This window comes from Rattus norvegicus, chromosome X (genome assembly GCF_036323735.1).
Source record: "Rattus norvegicus strain BN/NHsdMcwi chromosome X, GRCr8, whole genome shotgun sequence".
NCBI classification, from domain to species: Eukaryota; Metazoa; Chordata; class Mammalia; order Rodentia; family Muridae; genus Rattus; species Rattus norvegicus.
The window spans coordinates 27,456,310-27,472,690 of record NC_086039.1 but is presented as its reverse complement, the minus strand read 5'-3'; the positions used below and the strand labels follow the sequence as shown (position 1 = coordinate 27,472,690).

Here is a 16,381-nt window from a genome sequence, read left to right as displayed (position 1 = left end):
TAACCCAATCACAGAAAAACACACATGATATGCACTCACTGATAAATGGATATTAGCCCTAATGCTCAAATTACCCTAGATGCACAGAACAACATGAAACTCAAGAAGGATGACCAAAATGCGAATACTTCACTCCTTCTTTAAAAGGGGAGCAAGAATACCCTTGGCAGGGAATAGAGAGGCAAAGATTAAAACAGACACAGAAGGAACACCCATTCAGAGCCTGCCCCACATGTGGCCCATACATATACAGCCACCCAATTAGACAAGATGGATGAAGCAAAGAAGTGCAGACCGACAGGAGCCGGATGTAGATCTCTCCTGAGAGACACAGCCAGAATACAGCAAATACAGAGGCGAATGCAAACCACTGAACAGAGAACAGGAACCCCGTTGAAGGAATCAGAGAAAGGACTGGATGAGCTTGAAGGAGCTCGAGACCCCTTATGAACAACAATGCCAAGCAACCAGAGCTTCCAGGGACTAAGCCACTACCTAAAGACTATACATGGACTGACCCTGGACTCTGACCTCATAGGTACAATGAATATCCTAGTAAGATCACCAGTGTAAGTGAAAGCCCTGGGTCCTGCTAAGACTGAACCCCCAGTGAACGTGATTGTTGGGGGGATGGCGGCAATGGGGGGAGGATTGGGAGGGCAACACCCATAAAGAAGGGGAGGGAGTGGGGTTAGGGGATGTTGGCCTGGAAACCAGGAAAGGGAATAACACTCGAAATGTAAATAAGAAATACTCAAGTTAATTTAAAAAAAAAAGAACTCAAGAAGCTAACCTAAAAAAAATTAAAATTGGTGCATAGAGATACAGAAAATGTGGTACATCTACACAATGGAATATTACTCAGCTATCAAAAACAACGGCTTTATGAAATTCGTAGGCAAATGGTTGGAACTGGAAAATATCATCCTGAGTGAGCTAACCCAAACACAGAAAGACATACATGGTATGCACTCACTGATAAGTGGCTATTAGCCCAAATGCTTGAATTACCCTAGATGCCTAGAACAAATGAAACTCAAGACGGATGATCAAAATGTGAATGCTTCACTCCTTCTCTAAAAGGGGAACAAGAATACCCTTGGCAGGGAAGAGAGAGGCAAAGATTAAAACAGAGACTGAAGGAACTCCCATTCAGAGCCTGCCCCACATGTGGCCCATACATATACAGCCACCCAATTAGACAAGATGGATGAAGCAAAGAAGTGCAGACCGACAGGAGTCGGATGTAGATCTCTCCTGAGAGACACAGCCAGAATACAGCAAATACAGAGGCGAATGCCAGCAGCAAACCACTGAACTGAGAATAGGACCCCCGTTGAAGGAATCAGAGAAAGAACTGGAAGAGCTTGAAGGGGCTCGAGACCCCATATGTACAACAATGCCAAGCAACCAGAGCTTCCAGGGACTAAGCCACTACCTAAAGACTATACATGGACTGACCCTGGACTCTGACCCCATAGGTAGCAATGAATATCCTAGTAAGAGCACCAGTGGAAGGGGAAGCCCTGGGTCCTGCTAAGACTGAACCCCCAGTGAACTAGACTGTTGGGGGAGGGCGGCAATGGGGGGAGGGTTGGGAGGGGAACACCCATAAGGAAGGGGAGGGGGGAGGGGGATGTTTGCCTGGAAACCAAAGAATTATTATTAAGTATTAAATAAATTAAAAAAAACTGAACAAAAAAGAAAAAAAATTGGTGCATAGAACTAAACAAAGAATTACCAACTGAGGAATTTCAAATGGCCTAAAAGTACTTAAAGAAATGTTCAGGGAAATGCAACTCAAAATGACCCTGAGATTCCACCTTACATTACATCAGAAGAGCTAATATAAGAAAGTCAGGTTTCAGCATATGTTGGGAAGGATGTAGGGAAAGAGGAACACCCCATCATTGCTAGTGGACTGCCTAGTCTGGCCTTAGTGGGAGAAGAAGTACCTAATTCTCCAGAAATTTGAGGGAGGCCTGCTAGTGGGAAAGCATTCTCTCAGAGACAAAGGGTAAGAGGACTGGGATGGGGCAAAGTCTTGATTATAAAGAAGTGATAATGACAGTGATAATAAGTAGAAATACAACAAACTGATAAAATTAAATGCTAAAAAATAAAAATCAGTAATAAAAACAGCTAAAATAGTATTACCCCAAAACGTCATCCCTAGGAATTTGTCCCAGAAAAATGACAACTAATATTCACAAAAGTACTTGACACAGATTTTGAGCATAGAGGGACATGCTTATAATCTCAGCTACTCTGGAGGAATGTCCAAGGATCAATGGCTATGTGAATGAATTAAAATGATGCTGTCTCAACATGAAAATGTGTTAAAGGTCTACAGAAAAGAGCTCAGTAGTAGAATTTTTACTCTCTGACTCCAAAATATAGTACCAAATAACGAAAAGAAAAACTTATCCAGCAATGTTGAGTTTTAGTAGAGGATTTATCTAAATGTATACCCCCCAAAAAAATCTATCTGTGGAAACGGATTCAAGGTGTCATGTTTACTGTTCTGACTGCCTTCATGTCAATAAATTGCTATTTGTCTGTCCCTGTATTGTAACATTTTGACCACTAAAATTATGTAAGAAGACAAGTTCTACTAAACATCCTTTTCAATCTCACTCTATGACTTTCGTTCCTTGCAATTGGGTATATAATTATGCATGTATCTATCGACTTATGTATCATCACTGTAAATCCGCTCTATGATCCTTTTTTCTACATTATCTTTCAATCTACCTATATCTAACCTAATGTTTCTAAAATATATACATATATGTATAGAAACATATGTAATATTTTTCTCTATGTGTCTATATGTCTATTTGTATGAATGTTACATTGGTGCATTTCTGAAAATTCTTAATACTGTGCCTTGTAAGAAATGATGAAAGTGAGTATAATGACATATGTTTCTAATTGCCCTGAGATATATAATGATGCCTTCCCTAAAGAATAAGAGACAACTATATCTGCTCCCACTGCTACAAGACTTAGGGAACATTTACAAAATGGTATATGAAAGAGTGTAAGAGGGTGATGTGATTAACAAATAAGAAGTTCTTTCTGACATGGTATAGCCCACTCACTGATGATCACACTACTGATGTAGATATTAGCACAGGACTTCAGAAAATTGAACCTTCAACATTTCTTCATGGGTGTAAGAGGCCAATGTAGCCCCACCCCTTTCCTCTGGAGTTGGGGGCAGGCTATTGGCAGTTAACTGATATTGAGGAGAGACCAATGAGTCTAAGCCCCTCTCTGAGGAAATACTGTCAGTTAACTGTTTTCTCAAACTCCCCCCCCCACTGAGGAAATACTGTCAGTTAATGGTTTCAGGGAAAGAGGATATGCTTTTCTTTAGTGGGGTAGCTAAAAAATGGATCTTGCTCCCCACCCCCAACCATAAGTTGCCAAGAAGTCCTTCCTTAAACTCAGTGACTCTCACAAAAGTAGAAAGCCCAGAAGAAGAAAGGAGACATGTTAGGAGGATTTCATCCAAAGGGCAGATGATGGGAAAAACAGAATGGCTAAAGATTCTACAAATTTATGAACATGTTAATCAAAAGAAAGAGTAGAGAAATAAGTGGGTGAATGATGAATAGGTTTTACACCAATAGAGTACAATCCTATACCTAAAGCAAAAAGAAATGATTAAAAAACAGCTAGTTTTATATGTAACTTGAATAAATATCAAGAGGTTTCTGAGAAGCATGGGGAATTCTTTATGGACAAGCTAAGGAATAGTATAGAGATATCTTTCATCCATTTTCTCTTTTAAACTTTCTCTTCAAGTCCCAGGTCTGAAAAGGCACAGTTGTTTTTGTTTGCCTGCTTGTTTGTTTTGTTTTATTTTTTCTTGAATATTTTATGTATTTATATTTGAAATGTTATCCCCTTTGCCCCCATCCTATACCCTGTCCCCCTCCCCCTGCTTCTATGAGGATGCTACCACTCCCACCTACCCACTTCAACTTCAACACTCTCACAATCCCCTACACTGGGGAAACAGCTTTCTCAGGGCCAAGGGCTTTTCTTCCTATTGATGCTGGACGATGCTGAACTCTGCTACATATGCAGCTGGAGTCATCGGTCCTTCCATATGTACCCTTTGGTTGGTCGTTTAGTGCCTGGAAGCTCTGGTGGGATCTCTTTGGTTAATGTTGTTGTTCGTCCTATGGGATTGCAAAAAAAAAAAAAAAGGTGTAGATGTTTCTACCTGCTTTAGAAGCAGTACTGGTTGACAAACCACTCCTCACTGTCCTACTTCTCCCCCAAATCCAAAGAGGTAGGCTAAATTCGTGGTGCATTTCCAGGCTCCAGTCAAGATTACTACCCATTCATATACAGTGCATTTTGATGGTTTGAAATCGTTGGCCCTTCTGAGGGTCTTAGTACATGAGACAATAATGAGAATGGGAAAAAAACACCACAAGAAAGAAAGGGTCCTAAAGTTGAGGTGCTGCTTAATTTAGGGCTGGAACTGCCACTCACATGTCAGTTGATATCGATGTAATAGCCTGAAACCATGAAGCAGCCCTAGCCAGTGACATTTAGGAATACCTTGGGTTTTCCCTGTTGCCCTGTGAAATAATGTTTTAGGAGGACATTTTTGCTAACTCAATTTGGACCATTCATTGTCTGCCTATCAGGGGGTTCATCCTGCTCCCAACCTTCTAGAAACTGGTGTTCCTTCTCATCATCTTCCCAGTCTTCCCTCCCTCAATCCCTCTCATTCTATACCATTGAAGACTGAGAGTGACATATATATTTTCACATCTGATTGATTTTATTGTCACCATCATACAAATGAGTATGTGGTGAGACATGGACTTGACACCCTGACTGTGTCTCAGCTCCCAGACCCAGTCACTGATGTTAGATCAGTGTCTAGGATCTAGTTCACTCGGCGTCTAGGAGTAGGAACAGTGGCAATGTTGGGGCATGGTGGAACTGCCTTCGCTGCCGCCCGGGCTGAGGGATTGCGTTTTTTATCCATTCGCATTTGAATGGCATATGCCCTAGTAGGTCGGCTTTGTTGACTTGGGCTCAGCTCTTCCTGAACTGTAGTACGGATGGGTCTCTGGAGCTTTGTCCTCCTTGATGGATGAAGAGATGGCTCCCCATTTCTTGTTACCTGAAAGAATTACATAGTAAAGTCACAGGGCACTGGTTTGGGAAAAAGGTAGAATGTGGCTGGGGACTCATGAGAAGGGGTAGAGGTAGATGAGAAGTTTACAGCAGATGTGAGAAAATCGTAGGGGAAGGAATGACTGCATTAGAGAGGGAATGAGCCTAGCTCGGGACATCTCACCTTGATATTTCTGCTACAAAAGTGAGGGGAAGGGTTTCTCTTCCGAAGTTTAGACCTACGTTTGACCTTCTTTTTCAGCTTTGATCTGTTTGCCGAACCTGCGGCTGCTTCAGCTCTAGGCCAGGTGGCTTTCTTAGCCACCCCTGCCACACTGGTGGTATTCCAGGGACTTACCCCAGAGCTCTGTGCACCCTGCTTATCTACCCACTGAACAATAGGGTTCACAGAGCACAGGGAGGAACAAAGGAATACAGAAGGAATCTCTACAGAAAGGAGGGAAGGAGGGAAGGAGGGAAGGAGGGAAGGAGGGAAGGAGGGAAGGAGGGAAGGAGGGAAGGAGGGAAGGAGGGAAGGAGGGAAGGAGGGAAGGAGGGAAAGAAGGAAGTCCTTTGCTTTCAGCCATGATTGATCAAAAAAGTGTGCCCTAGCCAATGACAGCTAAGGAGTGGCTAACACCTCATAATGCCCTACCTCTGACCACTTTGAGGTTGAAGGTCATCCAGAGAAGGCTGCCTGAGAATCTCACATATGCCTTATTCATCAAAAAGTGTCACCTTCATACACTGGCAAGGGGCTCAATATACTAGAACTGCAAAGACTGGTTGAGAATAGGAGGCTTTACTTAAAACCTCTGCAAGATAAATTTCTTAACCCTTCTTCTTATACTAAGTTAGACTGTGCCAAGCTTCTGTACAAGTTTGCTACTTCACATTCCTTCATTTAATCTCCAATCTGTGCTTTTTGCTCACACTGACTTTCCCTTACTCTTCTGATTGTATTTTATATATTATACCTAAAGACTACTCAAAGTAATAGGATCCTATTATGAGTACTTGATATGAGGATCACCTACACACAGTAACAGCAAAAAAAAATCAAAAAAGAAAACATGTGTCCTGACTCACAACAAGAGCAAAAAAACATATGTATTCCATATCGTTATCACCTATAACAATTTGGCCTCTTAGACTGCCTTATTTTTTAAATTTGTAGTTTAAAATAAATGTTTTTTTCTACTAGCACTGTCACTTAGTCACAGGAAGAGGAGTGAACTGCCCACTGTTGAAGGTTACATGTTAATTTGCTTGCATTATTGAATCTGTCACCCTACTTTTTTATTTTATGAGATTCTGTTCTTCACATTTTATTCTATTTTTCTGTTGACTAACACTGTTTGTCTTCCTATCGGGTAGCCTTGGATATTATAACTTGAATTATATCCTTATATTTTTGTTTTTGTATAATATGTACTCAACAGTATCACAACCTACTGTGATAGGCTGTGCTCTGCTCTTTCTAGTTTTCTGCTCTAATAGTGCAAGATACTTCATGGAAACAGACACCACCTTTAGCATTCTACTTTCCTGTTCGGTTAAGGGAGACCTATATTTGTTCTATATCCCATGCCACAAATATCGATTTCCATTCATTTTATTTATGTCCCATTTGAATTTCTAAATATACACATATGGCCAGGTAGAGACTGTCTTGATCTCAGATTATTAATAATTATCTCATTTCAGGTTTCTGTAACAGTTCTATTCTATACATTGTGTTCTTTCTATAACACAGATTTCTTACCATTATTAAGGATACAGCTGATATTAGAGTGCTAGCAAGTACCAGTTATGATGAACACCTTCTTCCTGGTTATGCCTTAATCTAGTCTTCTTGGTTGAGCTATTCAAACAGAGACTTTTCATGAGCTGAATTTCTGCATCCTTCTGCTTCAAGAAGGCATCATGGATTGGAGACAAAATTAATTTTTAGGTTCACGTTCTCCCTTCATTCTTTGATGCCAGCTCTGCTGAATTGGGAGCTGAGCTGATGTTTCTACAAAGCAAAATAAAGCCATATGAATCTTCTCTCCACTAACCCCTCCCTGGGTTTCTCAAGACCCAGAAGGAATCTCTTCTACTACAATCAAGGTGGCCCATTTGGTTTGTGCATTCTCTTATCAAAGAAGGTAAATAGTGCAGCCAGGGCAATGGTGGAGCACATCTTTAATCTCAGCACAAAGGAAGCAGAAGCAAATAGAACTATGCAAGTTCCAGGGGACCCTTCTCTACAAAGCAGGTTCCAGGATAGCCAGGTCTACAAGAGAAACCTTGTCTCAAAAAAAGGCAAAAACAAAAAGGATTCTTAGTAGTGACTTATTCTTGCACTCCGTAGTCTTAGAGGGTTATTGGATACATACAGAATTATTACAAGCCAACATGAGATTAATCGTAGACTGATAACTGAAAACAGTTTAAATATTGTTACACAAGTGTTTTAATAGGTAAATACAAATTTGTTATAAAATTCAACAAAATATATTATTAATTAGAAATTATAGAACATGAAAAAAGTAAAGGAAAATAGCTTAAGTGGTTTCACACAGGGTAAAAGAAACAAATGGTCAATGTATTTGAGGAAGCTTGTGCATATTTTATCTAATGTGACCAGGGAGACTATGATCTTTAAGAAAATAAAGCAACTTATGTATTAATAAAAAAAAGACTTGTCTTTCTAGTTTCATGTGTCAGAATAAAATAAGAGTCAGTGAAACTAATGTTTTAGTTTGTTTGTTGCTGCTGCTGCTGCTGCTGCTGTGAACTCCATGGCCAATTCAACTTATAAAAAAGGAGTTTATTTAAGGTTTACTGACCTACAAATTTAGAGTCCACAATGTCAGGGACTGCTTCTATTTCTTTAGGGGTTATGGGACGGTTTAGATGGTTTATCTGATCCTGATACCTGGTATCTTTATAGAAAAGTGATCATTTCCTCCACAGTCACACCTCGTAATACTTCCTAACAGTCTACCAACTGAAAAAAAATTCATGTACATGATGCTACGGGGTAGGAGTGGGGGTGGAGGGAGGATCCTCATTCAAATCACCCATCTTATTCAGTGGTCTATTGCTGTGAAAAGACGTCATGAACAAGGCAACTCTTATGAGGTAATGACATGTTACAATTGTTGGAAGAATATGAAAGACTTTGTCAAGTTGGAATAGAAAATACTTTGGCTGCTTTAAGTAGGATTTATTGGATCCTCCTTGTAGAAGCATGGAACAGTGTTGAGGGCACAGCTCAAGAAATTTGAGAGGAGATGAATATTAGTAAGTGGCCTAGAAACTCTTCTTGTTTCATTTTAGCAAAAAACATGGCTGTTTTCTGTACTTGTCCTAAAATTACCTTGAAAGCTAAATGGAAAAGTTTTAGATTAGTGGCATTGGCTGAGAAGAATTCAAGGCTGCCTATTACCGACTGTTTCCTTGTTATTAGTGGTCAATCTCATGCAAATATATAATGAAATGTTGCAAGCTGAACAAATAACAATACAAAATACAGAGTTTGAGGGGGAAAAGGAGCACCAGGAAATGTAATGTAGAGGCAAGTCCTGTTCATAAAGATAAAAGGTTTAAAGATCAGTCTGATAACTAAATGGAATAAAAGTAGCAAGATCTCATCTCATACTCAGGACAAGTCCCCATTCACCTAAGCACCCAACTTGTGAACATGAATTAAAGGAAAGTGAAGGAAACCCATCAAAACCAGAAAGCTGATGGAAGTGTGTTTGAATGAGGAGGTAAATTCCAGACCCTTTTGCTAAGTATTTCTGGCTTCAAGTAAAAAAACACAAGTAAGGGAAGATAGAATCTCCCTAAGTGAAGTCACTGAGGCCAGGCATTTATCAAGGGGCATTCCTGCATGGAGGGCCAGAGAAGCTATTGTGTGAAACAGTGAATGTAAAACCTGGATTTCCTTAGAGACTCCAGGATTGGAACTGCCGTAGCCATGGGATACCAATCAAGGGTAACTGTAGACCAGGTATGAAACCATCCTAAGGAAATGAAGTATGCTGCAGTCAACAACACTGAAAGAAGTTGAAGATCTGATGACCACTTTGATATCGGAAATAAGGATGCTGAATTTGGAGTTAGCTGTGCCAAGTTTTGGTTTGGTTTGGTTTGGTTTTTGCTCTTTGTTTGTTTGTTTTGTTTTCTTGCTTTAGGCCAGTAGTTCTTCACTATGCTTCCTTTACTCCATGTTGTAATAGTGATACAAATTCTGTACCATTGCATATTAGAAGCATGTGATCTGCTTTTTCATTTTTATTTTACAGGGGGTTAAAGTAAGAGATTGCATGAGTCTCAGAAAAGACTGAAATTTTAAGCAGTCTTGAGACTGTGAAAAACTGTGGGGATTTTTGAAGTTGGACTAAATGCATTTTGCATTATATTGTAGCTAAGAACCTATGGGGGTTATGAAATAGATTATGGTGGTTTGAATAAGAATGACCCTCATAGGCTCATATATTTAAATACTTAGTCATAATGGAGTGCTATTATTTGAAAGATTAAAAGGATTAGGTGGTGTGGCCTTGTGGGAGTAAGTGTGTCAATGGTGGTGAGATTTGAAGTTTCAAAAGCTCATGCCAAGCTGAGAGTATTTCTCTTGGCCTACAAATCAGGATGTAGTGCTCAGCTTCAGAGCCTGCCTGCAAGCTGCCATGCTCCCTGCCATGATGATAATGTACTAAACCTCTAAAATTATAAGCAAGCCTCCAATTAGATATTTGTTTTATAAGAGTTGCCTTGGTCATGGTGTTTCTTCACAGCAATAAATCAGTGACTAAAATATCACCACACTCTGCTTATACTGGAACGCTCTACAAAAATATAGAATGACTTGGATCTCAAAGTTCTATGTCTGCATCTGCTTCCTAAGTAATAAGACTAAAGCCATATAACACAACATCTAGCATTATATTTCTTTCAAAATTTTGAAGGATGGTATTTCTGGGAGATTCTTTTGACATGTGCCTATAGTTCAAGACCCATGATCTGAGGAATTACAAAAACTTATCAGATCCTACTACAAAAGACTATACTCAACAAAACTGGAAAATCTGGAAGAAATAAACAATTTTCTAGACAGATACCAGGTACCAAAGCTAAATCGGGGTCAGATGAAGCATTCAATCACTCTTATAACCCCTAATAAAATAGAACCAGTTATTAAAAGTCTCCCAACCAAAGAAAGCCCAGGACCAGATGGGTTTAGTGTAGAACTCTATCAGACCTTCAAAGAAGAACTATTCAAACTATTGCACAAAATAGAAACAGAAGGAACATTATTTAATTCATTCTATGAAACCACAATTAAACTTGTACCTAAACCACACAAAAACCCAACAAAGAAAAAGAACTTCAGGCCAATTTTCCTTATGAACATCTAAGCAAAAATAATCAATAAAATTCTCTCAAAATGAATCCAAGAACACATCAAAATGATCATCCATCATGTTCAAGTAGGCTTCATTCCAGGGATACAGGGCTGGTTCAATATGAGGAAATACATCAATTTAATCCACTATATAAACAAACTCAAAGAAAAAACACATGATTGTCTTATTAGATGCTGAGAAAGCATTTGACAAAAGTCAAAATCCCTTCCTGTTAAAAGTATTGGAAAGATCAGGAATTCAAAGCCCATACCTAAACATAGTAAAAGCAACATACAGCAAACCAGTAGCCAACATCAAATTTAATGGAGAAAAATTTGAAGCAATCCCACTAAATTTAAGGACTAGACAATGCTGCATATTTTCTCTCAACCTATTCAATGTAGTACTCAAAGTCCTAGCAGAGCAACTAGACAACTAAAGTGGTCAAAGAGATACATATTTGAAAGGAAGAAATAAAAACACCACTATTTGCAGATGATATAGTATACATAAGTTATCCCAAAAATTCCACCAACGAACTCCTAAACCTTATAGACAACTTCAGCAAATTGGCTGGATATAAAATTAACTCAAACAAATCAGTAGCCTTCCTCTATTCAAAGGATAAACAGGCTAAGAAAGAAATTAAAGAAGTGACACCCTTCACAATAGTCACAAATAACATAAAATACCTTGGTGTGAAACCAAGTGAAAGATCTATATGACAAGAACTTCAAGTCTCTGGAGAAAGAAACTGAAGAAGAACTCAAAAGATGGAAGACCTCCCAGGCTCATGGACTGGCAGGATTAATATAATAAAAATGGCCATTTTGCCAAAAGCAATCTGCAGAGTAATTGCCATCTTCATCAAAATTCCAACTCCATTATGTTCATAGCAGCATGATTTGTAATAGCCAGAAGCTGAAAAGGACTTAGATGCCCTGAACAGAGTAATGGATACAGAAAATATGGTATATCTACACAATGGAGTACTACTCAGCTATCAAAACAATGACTTCATGAAATTCATAGGCAAATGGACAGAACTAGAAAATGTCATCCTGAGTGAGTTAACCCAATCACTAAATAAATAAATAAATAAATAAATAAATAAATAAATAAATAAACATGGTTTGCTCTCAATAATAAGTGGATATTAGCCCAAAAGCTTACATTACCCAAAAAATACAATCCACATATGAAGGTCAAGAAGAACAAACAAAACATGAATGCTTCAGTCCTTCTTAAAAGGGAAAACAAAAATATTCATAGGAGGGGATATGGAGACAGAGTTTGGAGCAGAGACTGAAGGAATGGCCATTCAGAGCCTGCCCAACCTGAGGATCCAACCCATATACATACAGCCACCAAACCTATTAAATACTGCTGATGCCAAGAAGTGCATCCTGACAAAAGCCTGATATAGGTGTCTCCTGAGTGGCTCTGCCAAAGCATGAAAATACAGAGGCAAATGCTAGCAGCCAACCTTTGAACTTAGGTTGGGGTCCCCAGTGAAGGAGTTAGAGAAAGGATTGAAGGAGCTGAAGGGGGTTGCAACCCTATAATCACAACAATACCAACCAACTAGAACTCACAGGAACTAAACCACTACCCAAAGAATGCACATGGACACACTCATGGCTCCACCTGCATATGTAGAAGAGGATGGCCTTGTTGGGCATCAATGGGAACAGAAGCCTTTGGTCCGGCCAATGCCCCAGTGTAGGGGAATGTTGGGGTAGGGAGTCGGGAAGGGTTGAGTGGGTGGGGTCACACACTCATATTAGCATGGAGAGGGGGGATTGGATAGGGTATTTATTGGATGGGAAACTGGGAAAGGGAATAACATTTGAAATGTAAATTAAAAAATCCAATAAAGAATCAAAATATAATAAACCAAACTTTAAAAAAGAAAGAAAGAAATTGTTTTCTTCTTGTGTCCTAAGAGCAACTTACCTGAGACTAAATTTTAAAATACTGGACTATTTCCTTTGGCAGAACATAGTTGATGGCACCATAATATTGCCTGGCCTGTGGTTATTAGTAGTGACTCTTATGTAGAACTACAGGGAAAAAGAGCAAATAATGCAGAAATAAATACAAAGTTTTAGAGAAAAATAGTACAATGAAACTGAATGTGGTAAAAATGCAAAATATGTAGTTTAATAAGAAAACAAACACTAGCAAATTTCAAGTTACAATGGCAACTTGTGCTGAAAGAAAGGCTCTAACTGTTAGAGGAAATAGAACCATTAAGGAGAGAATTTTTTCTGTATTGGGATAACAGGAACAGTGTCCTCAGCCAAGAACTTACCCAAATAAGCTTCTGTTTTGTAAAAGAGAACATAAAAATTTTTCTGCTTCTTTAAAGCAACAGCAAATCTATCCTGCTGCAAATGTTATTTAAGATCCCTTGGCCAAGGTGCCATTCCAAGCTGGCCATCTATTGGAATAGTTACCCACCACCCCAACCCCTAGTCTTGACCTCTTGAATACTTAGTTCCTAATTGAGGACAGGCATCTTTTGGTTAGGATTAGTAGATGTGGCCTTGCCAGAGGAAGTATGTAACAATGAACAAACTTTGAAGTTTCAGAAACTTCACCACATTCCCAGTATGCTTGCTCTGATTCCTGCTTTATGCTTCAAGATAAGAGCTATCCACTCCTGCTTGGGCCTCTGTGCCTTCACTCTGCTGTCATCAACTCTGACCTTCTGGAATCATAAAACCAAATAAACTTTTCTATAAATTTTATTGGCTATGCTGTTTTACCAGAGCAATAGGAAAGTAACTAATATAAGTGTTGGCACCAGGAGTGAGTTATTGAAGTGAGGAGCCTGAATTTCCTATTTCTTTGGAGTAATGTGAAAGACTCTGGGACTTTAGCCTGCAAAACTGATCAAATGCTATAAACATGACTTAATAGGCTATCTTAGTAAGAGCCTGGAACACAGTGCAAAGAGCAATACAGATTGTGTAGGCTCAGCTCAAGGGATTCCAGAGGGAAACAATAACAGCTGGTTTAGAGTCTGTGATAGCCAGCCAAAATGTAGTTGCCTTTTGACCATGCCCTAATAACTTGTCTAAAGCTAAATTTTAAAATTTTTAAAGTAATTTACTATTCTTTTGTTAGAAGAGATTTGAAGATGGCATATTATTGATTCTATCACATGGTCATCTACAAAACAAAGAGGAAGTGGGACAAAAATAAAAATGAAATATACAATTTGGAAAGAAAAATAGTACCAGGAAACCTAATTTTGCAGACAAAGCTTGTGCTCAACGTGACAAGAAAGTATAAGGTGAGGCTGGATCTGCACTGGAATATTAGAAAGAGTAATCTCAGGGCAAGAGCCCACCCAGCTAATCCTTCAATTGTTGATGAAAAGACGTAAAGAACTTTATGTCCGTAAAATGAACAACTAACAAGCTGCTGCGAATATGACTGGGGAAAGGCCAAAATCCATCTCAAATTGGAAGAAAAACTTGGCATTGTTATCTGTGTGATTCTGATGCTAGAGTCATGAAGGATATGAGAGTTAAGAGGTCATAAAGTCTTCCTCTAGGGTTTCAAACAGACAAACAGGTCTGGCAATATTTGGCAGGAGAGTGCCAACATGGAAGTCCTGAAAGTCTATTTCATAAAACTGTGAAAGTGAAACTTGGCTTGCAGTTGAGATTGCAAGATATTGGTGCTGCTAGAGATCTGAGATACAGCTCAGTATATAAGTTGAATACAGTCTGCAAGAAAAATTATATTACAAGAAGCAAACTGAAAGTGCAAAGGCATTTAAGAATTTAGAATTAATTTTCTAGACACCAGACATGGGACTACAGAATTTGGTGATGGTTATATTTGTATTCAGTCTGCTTTGGTCCAATATTTTCCCACCATGCCTTCATTTGTCTTCTTTAGAATGGCAATGCATATGCTAGGCCATTATATGTAATAAGTTGTGTGATTTGTTTTTATAATTAAGCGATAGCCTTGAGTCTCAGGAGAGACTTTAGACTTTTAAACAGTATTGAGACTGACAGGCCATGGGAACTTTTTAAAGTACAACTAAATCCATTAGAATATGACCAAAGAGTCTTTGAGGGGAACTAGAATGTAGTGATTTGAATGAGGTGTCCCACATAATTTTGGCATTTGCAGTCATGGTCTCCAGCTAATGGCAGTGATGGAGTAGATTTAGGACATGGCTTTGCTAGAGGAATTTTATTACTGGTGAGTGGGCTTAGTGATTAGAAAAACCTTATGGCATTAGCAAGGTTCTCCCTGCTTTCTGCTTGCTCTTCAAGATGTGAGCTCTCAGCTGTTGCTCTGGCTTGCATGCTCTCCTCAGTCATTATGGGCTGTAACTCTGGAGTCATAAGCCCAAATAAACTCTTCCTTGTATAAGTTGCCTTGCTCATGGAGTTTTATTACAGATGTGCAAAAGTAGTGCTATCAGTAGTGCTATCCTTTTAGTTCCGGATCTAGAGGCATGGAAGATGAAAGAACAATGTGCTCACAAAATCTTCCTCCAGTGTTATTATTATTATTATTATTATTATTATTATTATTATTATTATTATATTATAAATTAAAAATAAATAAATTACAAATATATAAAATTATTATATTATAAATAAATCTATGAAGTCTGGGTTACAATGAAGACACCAAAATGTTAGAGATGCCAGAGATATGAATCATCTGCAAAGGAGATATCCAGGAGAATACTGGGATTAGAACTAGTCTAAGAGAAAGGTACTTGTTTCAGGCAACACTGACAGAGGAGCAGAGCTATCTAAGCCCTTTGGAATTAAAGTCCCAGACATCACTTATGGAGCTACATGGGTTATAGCTGTCCCTCATGGGTTTGAGTCTTGTGTTGATCCAGTATTTCTTCACTATGTTATGACTCTACTTTTTTTCAATGGCAATGGCTGTTCTGTGCTAATATATGTTGGAGGCATCTAATTGGCTTTTTGGTTTTATAGCAGGCTACAGGTAAAAGATTGCTATAAGTTTCAGAGGCTACTTTGAACATTTAAAAAATTATTTATTTTTACTTAATATGTATGAATATTTCACCTGAATGTATATATGTCTATCAAATGCCTTTGGAGGCTAGAAGAGAGCATTAGATTACTGAAGCTGGTGTTATGGTTGTGAACCTACCTGTGGATACTGAGAACTGAACCTATGTCTTTTACAAGAACAAGTTCTCTTAACCAATCAGTAATCTCTCCAGATTCTAAAAGACTTTGGATTTTGAAACAGTGATATAACTGTGGAAGACAATGGAACTTTTGATGATAGACTAAAAGCATTTGCAATATGATATGGTGGCAAAACCATGGAGACCAGGAAGTGGAATATAGTCATTTCAATGAGAAATCGCCCACACAGTCTCAAGCATTTGAACACATGACCCCAGTTAGGGATGCTGTTTGGGAAAATTTAAGAGATGCAACCTTGCTGGGTGGGGTCATATGCCTTCAATCTCAGCACTTGGGTAGACCTCTGTGAGTTTCAGGCCAGTCTGGCCTACAAAGTAAGTTCCAGGATAGTCAGAGCAACTTGGAGAAACCCTGTCATGAAACAAACAAAATGAAAAGAAACAAAAAAGAGGTTCAATGTTGCTAGAGAAAATATGTTATTAGGAACAGACTTTGATAGCTTAAGACCCTAAGGTATTTTTGTGGCAAAAGCTACCATGCCAGTCTTTTGCTGCCATACTTCTTCACTACCATAGGCTCTAACCCTCTGAAACCATAAATCAAAATAAACTCATCTATATGTTTCTTGGCCTTAGTGTTTTATCACATCAATAGAAAATATAC

The 16,381-nt window shown here is 38.7% G+C and overlaps 1 protein-coding gene across 1 annotated transcript; it reads right to left on the bottom strand.

The window, feature by feature from the left end:
- Nucleotides 1-4,788: 4,788 nt before the first annotated feature.
- Nucleotides 4,789-14,899, bottom strand: LOC120099331 (uncharacterized). The gene is made up of 3 exons (XM_063280517.1): nt 14,805-14,899; nt 5,333-5,756; nt 4,789-5,155 (listed from the first exon to the last, which is right to left on the bottom strand). Exons 1-3 carry the CDS (start codon nt 14,897-14,899, stop codon nt 4,916-4,918), a joined length of 759 nt encoding a protein of 252 aa, XP_063136587.1. The 3' UTR covers nt 4,789-4,915.
- Between the last annotated feature and the right edge of the window lie 1,482 nt (nt 14,900-16,381).

Excerpts from the sequence above, each read along its gene's own strand:
- LOC120099331 (XM_063280517.1), bottom strand. The coding sequence starts at position 14,899 with ATGACTGAGGAGAGCATGCAAGCCAGAGCAACAGCTGAGAGCTCACAT. Across the intron at positions 5,757-14,804 it reads AACCTTGCTAATGCCATAAG|GGCACACTTTTTTGATCAAT; the intron begins GTTTTTCTAATC and ends GTCATTGGCTAG. Across the intron at positions 5,156-5,332 it reads TTTGTAGCAGAAATATCAAG|GTAACAAGAAATGGGGAGCC; the intron begins GTGAGATGTCCC and ends TAATTCTTTCAG.